We start from the raw sequence: 12015 nt of genomic DNA on the forward strand, positions 1-12015 counted from the left end.
CACCTTGCCTATGTTTTTCTTCTTGCTTCTGCTTCTTTTCCTCTTCCTTCCAACTCAACTCTTTTCCTTCCTTCATCTTCTTCTTTGTCTCTTTCCACTTCAGTTCTTCTTCCCGCAATCTTTTATTTTCTCTCTTTATTTGCTTTTCTCTCTACATCCTTTGCTTTGTCTTTGCTTCTGCTGCCAACATTGCATTCATCAGAAGAGGATTTTCTTTCATTTTGAATATTTTTTCTCGCTCTAGACTTTCAACAATCTTCCTCTTTCGCTTGTCCTGCAAGGGATTGTTTCTTTCTGTTGTTGCTTCTTTTAGAGTTGTTGCTATCTGTGAAGGAGCCTATCAAGCCCGTGCTAAACTAATCGGCTCATTATGTCTTGAGGAATTGTAGTAGTACCTCCAAGGGTCCTCCTCTGTCCAATAAAATTCCCTACTGATCCACAGAAAGTGAACTCTTGTATAGTGGTCCTTGCAAATGTTGCAAGGATCATACGGATTAAAGACTTTAGTGACGAATTTGAATTTCACTATTTCGTTTTCCTCGACATCTGTGACTTTCAAGTTCTTTATCTCATAAAATCTAATCTACAAAGAAACAGTGGGCCATGGTGCTTTCTTCTTCATGTGTAGTGCTGCTAACAGCCCTGTAGTGAGATGGTATGTTACTTCATACATGATCAATTTTTCAGTGGCATACAATGATAAGACATGCAAAGGCTTCTTTCCACCAAATACCCTAATGAAGGTGCCACCTAGTGAGGCATACCAATCTCCAGTGTCTAATATAATTTCCATTACTTCTCGTGAAATGCAAGGTGGATCTTATTCAAAGATAAGATTGTATTGAGCGATAATGAAGTGGTCAGTTAATTGTGCCACTACTCCTCAATAACTGCATTCTAAAATAAATTTGCAATGGATGTACACATAAGTCTCTCTGGTGTCAATGTCCAGTTCATGCTAGGGAACTTATGTTCTGCACATATTGCATCCAGTTAGTATGAATACATATTAAAACTTGCTCACTCACCCTTAGGTGGATTCCAAGCATGTGATACATGGGCCTTCAATTGTTTAGCCAACATATATGACCAGTTGAATGGCAACCCATAATTCACCAACTGGTCTGATAAGAATGCCCATCCTTTAGGAAAGGTTTCTGTGCTCTCTTGACCATGGATTTTGGAAGTAAACATAACCAAGATTTGATAAGCCTTCCTTAGGGACTTTGTCTTGTACACATGGGTCGGTATATATCAAAACTTCGATGGCTCTTTAAGCCAACATATGAAAATGTCCCTTGTGTCCACATAGTTGTCGGTGGCATAGAAGTGTGAGTCCATGCACTCCACAGACTCGGGAAAGTGATACATTTGCTGAAATTATTCTTCTGGGATGGTGGAAAGCTTCTTCCCACTCGATGTGATCAATATCATTGTTTTCTCATCCATGTGTGAGACAATCTAGCTAATTATATCTGCACATGGGAGGCTTGATACCTCTGTGCAACCTTGTATAGCCTTGACTACCGGATGCTGATATAAGCATGTCAGTCCTCTAATATTGTTTCAAAGTCCTTTGCAATATCATAATTAATATACTACCATGTTAGTGATGATCCTTTCTCTATAAACAGGTGAGTATCTGTATACATTGGAAAATCAACTGATGTTTTCTCAACTTCTTCCCTAGCACTGCTCTAAATTGTTTACTTTGATGCAATCTCTCTCAGATCACATGGTAACAGTGACTGTTGGAGAGGTTGTCAACAATCGTTTTACATGTGGGGAAAAGAGGATACTCGTGGAAAGCAAACGTCAATCTTGAGAAAAAAACTACAAGGAAAGTTCAAGAAGAAAACTGAACACTACATGGGGAGGATTCCTCAGTTTTCTTTGATAGGAGGGACTGGCCGCTTGTGGGATTTTTGTACTACATGGTCCCCGTATCTAGATGGGAGCTTGACAGTTGAGACTGCACAATGCATAGTTGAGCCTAGGCAAAGGCCTAGGAGAGACTGTGCATTATGTAGTCTCACTAGCCAAGAATGGCAGGCTGGGTCCTAGAGCTGTGTAGTGCATAGTTGTAACCAACTTGGATTACGTATTGGGAAAGTCCAAAGGTGAATATTGTTGCTTTAGCCTTAAGATTTTGCAATGCCAGCTCAGAAAATTAAAAACCGACAAAGGAGAATGCATATCTTCCCAAGGGAAGTGTGGAAAAAGAGTAGATGGAGAGATAGTGTGAAGATGGGTGCATATATGACTAGGTGAAAGAAAATTCATATGAAACAAGTGAAACAATTAATGAAATGGAAGGAAAAAAAAGTATGTGCGGAGAGTCAATGCAACGACGACGATTGGTGCAAAAACAAGAAAACTTATATGACACTTGGAAAAGGTAATCTAAAACTTAAAGAAACACTTCTACAAGTTAAAACACCAACAACCATGAAGAGAAACAAGTGAAACAACACTCACATAAGGCAAACAACAAAAAGCAGCAAAAAATGACAAAAGTAAAACTCACCCAAAAAAGCAATGATGATCGCACTGAATGTTCCTTGACCTCCTCACGAATGCTATAGCTCCAAGATCGAATGTGAAAATTATCTGTAGAAGCATCGATTAAGTAGATTTGGAAAAATTATTGTTTTTGATGTATATGCCTAAAATCAAGGAAAAAGCAACACTTGGCAAAAGTTTTTAAAAATAGTGAAAGTGCCTCCTTCGGGATAATAAAAATAGATCCCTATTTTTTTGTGATTTTTTTTACCTTTTCTCTTTTTCCAAAGAAACATGCTATGCACACTATTGGGAAAGGCTACATAGTTCTAGGGAACTGGGAAACGTTTCGACTTAGTGCACTACGCATTTTTTGAGCTTAGTCAGGATTGCACAATTTTTGGGCTAAGTGTTAGGATTCCTCCCATGACTGTGTAGTTTCTAAGCTCAAGGCTCACTGGCAGTCAGGACTGCGCAATTCCCGTCATTAATGTTGCCTACCCTCAAGGATTGTGCAGTTTTTGGGGGAAAGCCCAGAACTATTGTGAGACCAAGTTGGGAGATCAACTTGTGACTTAGAATAATCATCTAAGTGAATAACCATAAGAGAAAATGAAAATATAAGTCTCAATCGAAGCATTAATACCGGGATTAGTGAGAGATGACCTACTATGGTTAAGAAGGGAGGCTCCAAAATCAAATAATAGGAAAAATTTGGAGGGTGTTTGTAGGTGCTACAACATGATGGTATGGGTCCAATTTGAAAATGTGATGAAAGGCAGCCTACAAGTTGTTTTATGATTGATAGGTCGATCCAATCTAATACATTCTAAAGAGTGGTCCAGAAGAAGCTGAACGTTGCAACCTTAGGTGAGGGAGTAAGAGCTCCCTTCTGATAGTATTGGTAAACAAGATTATGAGGTTGTAGCCTCTTGTAGGTGGGTTCTTGCACATTGATAAGAGTTATGGATCAGTACAAATGTTTGATGAATATTTTCTTTATATAATAAGAAAGAAGAAAACGATAATGAAAATGATGGTTTCCTCCCACATTGGGTTTCCACACAAAATATTAGTGTTTTATGTGTGTTACTTATATACTATGATTTTTCAGATATTTACTGCATCCTAAAAATTTATTTATTTACTAATGGAATAGTTAATGACAATCATTTGATGGAACACATGAAAAAATAGTAAATTGCATATACATTATTTTCTTTCTTTGAGGTCACGTACATACACATGTTTCTTTAAGAATAACAATGTAAATTTTTTTGTATATGAAAATAAAAGTTAAAGATAAGTAAAATATTTATTTCCCCCCAACCTCGCTACTCTCAGTATGTTTCCCAACACGAAAATGAAAAGAAACATTTTCTATGGGAATCCTTTATGCTAGAAAACCAAAATAGAAGGTGCTAATGCTTTGCTCTATTTCCTATTTAAAATAGAAATATGTATGCATAAAGGAGAAGACACTCTCTTGGAGTTTCCTAACGCATGTGGATTTTTCATCTAATACATAACAATAAATAAATATATTATTTTCTCTCACTCACACTCCCAATTTCTTTGCTACTATGGATGAAGATACAAGTGAATAGAATGCAACCCCCTCTCCGACTAGTGGTGTGGTCTTCACATAGACTAATGGAAAACTAGTGGCAATCTTTACTCTTTCAACTCTGAAATATGATTACAAAGTTAAGCCATATGTACTTTATTCATAGTCACCACTTATCTAGCCCCTCATGAATGGCTCACAATGCACTCATACCATGTTTTCTAAACATGGTAGGTCAAATTCTTAAAGCAAGGCATTTTCGGTAAACTTTGTTATTGATGTTATTATTGCACCATTGGAAATTTCATTGAGTGTATAAAAATGGTGTGATGTCTAACACCTATGTAAGGGAGGTTTTACACCAAAAAACATCATTTAACAAATCAAATTCATAGAAATTGCAGGAAATTTGCTACTATTAATGAAATTGAACCGAACTCAAGAGAGATAAATTTCTTGTACTCAATCGGCAGAAGGGAAAACATACAATAGGGACACATGAAAACATTCAATCAAAATGAACAGAATATTTTAACTAAGGAAGCAAACTAGGAAAATACCCTCCTCTATTTGTATTATATGAGATGAGACAATTGATCTATTACAATGACAACTTCAATCCTTGATGCTCAACCTGTACTGCAATATTTATCTCCTCCATCTGAGATTACTGTGGAATATATTGAGCCTGCACTCGCACTTCCTATGATTTCACTCCTACACTCATGTTATAGACATTTTTGTGCCTTACAGCTATAAGCATGAAATCTCCATAATCTAAGGGATCCAAAGTCCCTAAACATGTTGTTCCTACCCCTAGAGGAACAAGGCTAACAAACCACAGCAATTCACAGAAGTTCTCCACCAGAAACTGCTCAAAAACAAGTCAATTCAAGATCAATTCAGTGGCTCCACTAGCTGTCTGCGCTGAAATGCAAAGTCAACACTGGCTACCTGCACTGCAACGTAGGTAGAAGCACTACCAAGGTGCGCTAAGCGGGAATTGACAAATGGCAAGTTCATTCCAAGAGGTGTCAAGACCCAGGAAGCTTCTAGAATCTTCCTCAATGACACTTGCCTCAGTGAATTCGACTAGTGATGAGTAAGAGGTTCCCAATCTCCAAGTGGAAGCAGGAACCTCCAAGTGGAATCAAGAACTGACAGAGGGAGAGGACACTAGTCAGATCTCAAGCTGATTCATCCTCTCTCCAAACATCTATATATGGATCTCTCCTCCATGAGATCTACACTACAACAAAACCAGCGATTAGCGTCCCTTTTTACTTCTTTTTTTGCATCTAGAGCCCATTTTTGGTGCTATTTGCATCCATTTATCAAATATGGTGCAAAACGTGACACAAAATTTGCATCAAGTTTTGCACCAAATCTTACACCAAGTTTAGCACCAGGTATTGCAATAGGTTTTGCACCACGTTTTGCACCAAATTTTATGCCAAGTTTTGTGTCATCCTTTACACCAGGTTTTGTTCCAGGTTTTGCATCAAGTTTGGCACCTAATTTTGTTTGACATACTTTTGCATCCTCATTTGCATCCACTTTTTGCATCTACACTTGCATCAACTTTTGCATCGACTTTTGCATCCTTTTTTGCATCCTTTTTTAAATCATTTTTTGCATCCATTTTTTCATCCATTTGTGCATCCCTTTTGCGCCAAGTTTTACATCGAGTTTTGTGTCTAGTTTTGCATATAATTTTGCATCTACTTTTGTTGCATCCACTTTTCCATCTTGTTTGGCATCCATATTTACATCCTCTTTTGCATCTATTATTGTACCCACTATTGCATCTAATATTTGTGTGCCACAATTAGCGCCTAGTTTGGCACCTCCTTTTGCACCCACTTTTGATTATAATTTTGCATCCATGTTTGCATCCTCATTTGCGTCTAGGTTTTCATCAACTACTACATCTATTTTTGCATCCCTTTTTGTATCCAATTTTGGACCAGGATTTGCATCGGGTTTTGTGTCTCGTTTTGCATCCACTTTTGCATCGACTTCTATTGCATCCACTTTTGCACACAATTTTGCATCCACTGTTGCACCCATTTTAAATTTCACTTTTTGCATCATACTTTGATTCTTTTTTTGCATCTATCATTACATCCACTTTTGTTATGCCACAATTTGCACCATGTTTTGCACTCACTGTTGTATCCACGTTTGCTTCCAATTTTGCATCCATGTTCACATCCTCTTTTGCATCAAATATTGCATCTATTTTTGCATCCACCTTTGTGTCAGGTTTATGCATTGGGTTTTGCATCTCGTTTTGTATCTACTTTTGCATCTACTTACATTGTATCCATTTTTTGCATCCAATTTTGTTTTGCCTGTTGCATCAATGTTTGCTTCCACTTTTACATCCATTTTTGCATCTTATTTTGCATATTTTTTGTCTATTGTTACATCCACTTTTGTTGCACCATATCTTGCGCCTACCATTGCAACCACATTTGCTTCCACGTTTGCATCCCCTATGGCATCCACTTTTGTTTCATCCATTTTTGCATCTGCTTTTGTGTCTGTTGTTGCATCCACATTTGTTTCACCACAATTTGTGCCAAGTTTTACACCTACCATTGGATCCATGTTTGCTTCCACTTTTGCCTTCATGTTTGCATCCAAGTTTGCATTGACAACTGCATCTACTTTTGCATCCACTTTTGTGTCAGGTTTTTCATGTTGTTGTGCATGTACTTATGTTGTATCCACTTTTCATCCAATTTTACTTCTATTGTTGCCCCCATTTCTATGTTCGCTTTTGCATCCCTTTTCCAACACTCGTCATATTTTCTGCATTGATGATATTCCTTATGGCATTGACAATTATGAACAATTGATGACAATGTCAATAATATTGACAATGATGAAAATGAAGATGATGGCGATGACATGAATTGTGATTATGATGATAAAGACGATAATGGTTACAATGACAATGATGATGATGGCAATGATTATGATGATGACGATGCTAATGACGTTGGCGAATCTTCCCAATTTTAGATGTTGTCATTGTCATAATCATAAGCATTATCTTTGTTGTCATCATCATCATTTTCATCTAGGTCATCATCAAAAACTATAATGGCATGAATGATGATGATGATTACAACAATGTCGATAGAAATTACATTAATGATGATGATGGGGATGATAAAAATGACAATGATGATGATAATGGTGGTGATGATGATCATCATCGATCATCTCTCAAAAATAGAGTTGTTATTTCTCTTACGTATATCAATGTGTCCTAAACAACCCTTTTCTAGCACTGATCACATTTTTTGGGTTGATGATATTTCTTACAACATCTACAATTATGAAAAATTGCAAACAATGTCCATAATGATGATGATGATGGCATGAATGGTGATTATGATGATAATGTAATGATCGCAATAACAATGACAAGGATGTGATGATGATGACAATGATTATGATAATGAGAATGACCTTACAATCTTATGGATTCGTGAACAATTACTAGTTTCAATACCATCTTCTGGATATGTATTACTATCATACTTTTTAGATTTTCTGTCTCTCTTGAGGTATCTTACTATAATGGTGTTGTCAACACTAAAAAGATATCTTGTTGTAATGGTGGTTCTAATGTTAGCACTAGAAAAGTTTTTGTTAAATTTTGGTTAAAAAAAACCGATTTATGCAATTATTTTGACAATCTATGTAAAAAAGTAAATAACATCCAATTATTTTGACTGTAGTGCCATTGATTATCATGAATTGACCAGTCTAAAGACCATCTTCTACATACATATTATTATTAAACTTTTTGCATTATATCCCTCTTATATCTTGTTGTAATGGCAGTATTAGCACTAGAAAAATATCTTGTTGTAATGGTGATGTTAGTATTAGCACCAAAAAAATCACTAAATTTTTGTAAAAAAAAGTTTATCATTTATTTATTTTTAATTTGGGAAATTTTTGTTTTTATATTTTTTGTTTTTAATTCTATTTTTATGCAGTAATATTTTTTTTGGTTGAATTTTGGTAGTAACTAGTTTTTGGTCTAATCATATGTATTAACCATGTTCTTTATGCTACAAGTCTAATTTTTGGGACAAAATTGCTCTTTCAAATAAGTTGCAAAAAGCATATAAATGGAAGAATAACGATGACAACTATTTTCATTGTCCAACTGTTCAGTATATCATGTATGAAAATATTCAACATTTTTATAAACAATGGATTAGAGGTGAGTCTGTAATTGTACATAATGTTTGGATGATACATAAAAACAAAGTTTGTTTCATTGATGTGGTTAGGATCTACTTTGGACAAGAAACCCTAGGTTTGGAAGTATGCAAATAATGAATTTGGTTTACCTTTGATAACAAATGAAATTTTATTTCTTTTTCCTCGTAAAACCAAGGAAGATATGGCAATAATTCTCGTTAGAAAACTACTTCTTGTTGAAGGTTTATAATTGGTTGCAAAAGTTCAACAACTGGGTATAGAAGTTTTTAGTTGCTATTAGGGAAACAATGTGATTATAGGTTTTAGCAGACATAGATCATTCTTGGTATTTGATTCACTTTGAGAATATAAGTACACCAAAGTGGATTAGGTTATGAGTGGATTGGCAAAGCAACCCTTATTTGTTCCTTTTAGTTTTTGAGATATCTCAAGTTCAACTAGTGCTAGTAAATGGTTTCAAAGATGTTTGCTAGGGATTTTCAACAAGGTCACTAGGTCCCAATGTAACATAGATACTTCATATTTGTTGAAAAGTAAAACCCCCACATAGCACTGAATAGATCATTAATGACTACCTAGAGAACTTAGACTAAATTAATCGTGGAAGTAAAAATTACAACCAAATTAATCATGAAAGTAAGAACTACAATTGAAAAAAACACACTTGGTAATATACTAGAATTCATCCTCGCCAAATCCAAAGTTGATGAATAATATGTTAAATCTTTAATGAAACTCATGAAAAATAATAAGCATGTTATCGATATAAAAGTGCATGAACTTGCTTAATGTATATTTGTTAATTGGAGATGATGAATATCTAAATAAAGTTGATGAATAATATGTTAAATATTTGATGAAACTCATGAAAGATAATAAGCATGTTTATCCATATAGGAGTGCACAAACTTTCTTAATGTGTAGTTTACGAGAATTTTTTCTAGCGTAAATCACAAGATATATCATTTGTTTAGGCGTTTCGAACCAACCAATGTGGTTCATCGTCAGGACAAGTTGAAGAATCAGATCCAACTTTGCAAGTTAAATAGTTTGAGCAGAGGGGATATTTGCACCTTAGCCTTAACAACCCTTGCCCAAGATGAATCTATTTAATGGACTAGCTTGGATATGTTAGGTCTTGGATTTCCAGAGTACCCAATCAATGCTTAACTCCCTAGTCCTAGCCAAAATTCACTCCTATTGAAGAGACAACTTCAACAATCTTGCTAATAATATTAACAAGTTCGTTCCTTTTGATTGATTTACAACAAACCTTAATGCCTCTCTTTTCTTATCCTCCTCTTCCATTCTCCAACAAAAACTTATTAATCTTATATCATAAAAACTTTATATAGGTAAGCATTGTAATCATTTTCCTGAACTCACACGGTACCTTTACACCTCAACCCATATAAGTGGACCTAAGTCCATGGCACAACCCATCACACTCTAAGATGGTTCTAATTGTCTCCTCAAAACTAGGACATAACACACCTTAAATGCCAAATGGTTAAGTCATCCCAAATTTGTGGGATTTTTTCCTTCATGGAACACATTCTAGCTAGTGTTGATCAAACACAATGCACTAACACCACTAACACACACTAAAAGTCCTAGATACCCTTACGTTGTGGCACACACCCAAGCACTTTGACTGCACCTCCATAAAATGCACCTTCAACTTTGGATGTCCCAAAATAGTAATATCCTAACCCAATATGGCCTACTTGTTAGATTTGTGTAGTTCCCTCCTTATCAGATCGTTGCACCTCCTTGCACTCCATGGTAAATCTACTCTAATGATCACCTTCCAAGTTCCAACACTTCCTTTCACATCATGACATAACCACCGATATACATTACAACAACCTTCAACTTCTTTAGTGGGTTGCACATCTATTTCACATTTCTTCTCCATCTTACAAAGTGGTAGTGCCAAGGAGAGAGTATCAAGTTGAATCAAGGATTTCTCACTTAGTACCACTACTAAGTTGCCTTCGTGCAACTTGTCAAATCCCTTAATTTTGTTTCACAACTTCTCATAGGGATTAACTTGATTGTATACAGTTCTAAGTGAGACTACAATCCCCCAACCTCTCCTCTGCAACCCTTGTTAGAGTCTTCTTAGACGTGCAATCATGCCTCAAGCTGAATATAACACTAGCATCCCAAATGTGCATGCTCATTCCATCTTTTAATGCTTCGTTGAAACCACATTATGACACTGCTTAAAATGAAATGTTTACATCTTAAGACAATGTACCTACTTTGCTTATGACAATCTAAACTATGCAAGTGGCTAAGAGAGGACTATATTTTCCCAGGATGAAAATATAGGGTCTTACAACCCCATTCGCACAATAATTTTAATATATTTAACCCGAAAAAAGATACATACCCTACTCCTTTCAAATTTATCATATAATTTTAAGAAATTAACACTTGTTATTAACTATTAAATAGACTTACTATATATTCTCCTTTGTTTGCACCCACCTTATATGTAAAAACATATAAATATTTTCAATACAACCAAATTAAAATCATATTTTTCCATTTAAAAATTATTAAATTGAAATTAAAAAAAATTACACCTAATAAACTTAAACAACAACCATAAAATTATATTATTATTATTATAAATATTTTCTAACCTAACCAATAACCAAAAACATTATATAGTTACTTCTTTAGTGATGTGAAAATAAAAAAAATGTATTTATTGTTTTAATAACACCTAATAAACTTAAACAACAACCATAAAATTATATTATTATAAATATTTTCCAACCTAACCAAGAACCAAAAAAATTATATAGCTACTTAACTAGTGATGTGAAAATAAAAAAATGTATTTACTATTTTTCACTATGAAATAAGCATTTTTGAAAAAAGGTAAAGCTTTACTTTTCTTTACAAAACCCCTCCCAACCCAAACTTCGTTTACGTTCTAGAACGAAGGAGGATCTGTTCGCTTTTCGCAGGGCGGGAGCGAAAACGAGATTGCAGAGATTTGCGAATTAGGGTTTCACCAGTAGCAGACACTCGAACCCCACGATCGGTTCTTCAGTCCATTGACAGCGCCAAGGTATGTTCCATTTTTAACTTCAATGGATTTCCACATGCACATTCAGTCTTCCACATAGAGAGGAGTACACACATTTCAGGTTTCTGGTTCAAAATCCAGTGTGTTTTTAGCAACCACTCTTGTATGTTTAGGTTTTAATCTCTGTGCTGCAATCTGTTACTGTTTGCAGGGATGGCGCTGGCATTTGATGAGTACGGGAGGCCATTTATCATAATAAAGGAGCAGGAGCAGAAGACCCGAATCAGAGGCTTAGATGCTCAGAAGGCCAACATTGCGGCCGCCAGGTCCGTTGTGAGAATCCTCCGCACCTCACTCGGCCCCAAGGGAATGGACAAGATGCTCCAGAGCCCCGACGGCGATGTCACCATCAGTAAGCTTCTCTTCCATTTATTGAATCTCTATTTCTGGGTCGGTAAAACCCCTTAAAAATCTAAAAATCTGAAACTAAGTAGAATTTATTTTAAAAAACTTATCATTCGTAAGTAGCAGTTACTTTAAAAAATTTATAGGTTTTCCGAAAGGAGTGAAATAAGCAAATACTCTGCGATCTGCTTACTCTTCCTCACAAACTGTGAGGCCCGCCGAGCTAGATGCTCTACATACGACG

General features: G+C 35.6%; 1 protein-coding gene across 1 annotated transcript in view; it reads left to right on the forward strand.

The window, feature by feature from the left end:
- Positions 1-11798, forward strand: part of LOC149196854 (uncharacterized) — an 87814-nt gene extending 76016 nt beyond the window's left edge. The window contains exons 2-3 of the mRNA XM_089408461.1: positions 11222-11408; positions 11578-11798. Of these exons, the coding sequence (XP_089264587.1) occupies positions 11222-11408; positions 11578-11622 (232 nt within the window). The 3' untranslated portion in view covers positions 11623-11798. The remainder of the gene's footprint in view (positions 1-11221; positions 11409-11577) is intronic.
- Positions 11799-12015: the final 217 nt, after the last annotated feature.

Source organism: Pinus tabuliformis, chromosome 2_2, assembly GCF_031772625.1.
Source record: "Pinus tabuliformis cultivar Carrire ecotype Pingquan chromosome 2_2, CPIR1, whole genome shotgun sequence".
Classification (NCBI taxonomy): domain Eukaryota; kingdom Viridiplantae; phylum Streptophyta; class Pinopsida; order Pinales; family Pinaceae; genus Pinus; species Pinus tabuliformis.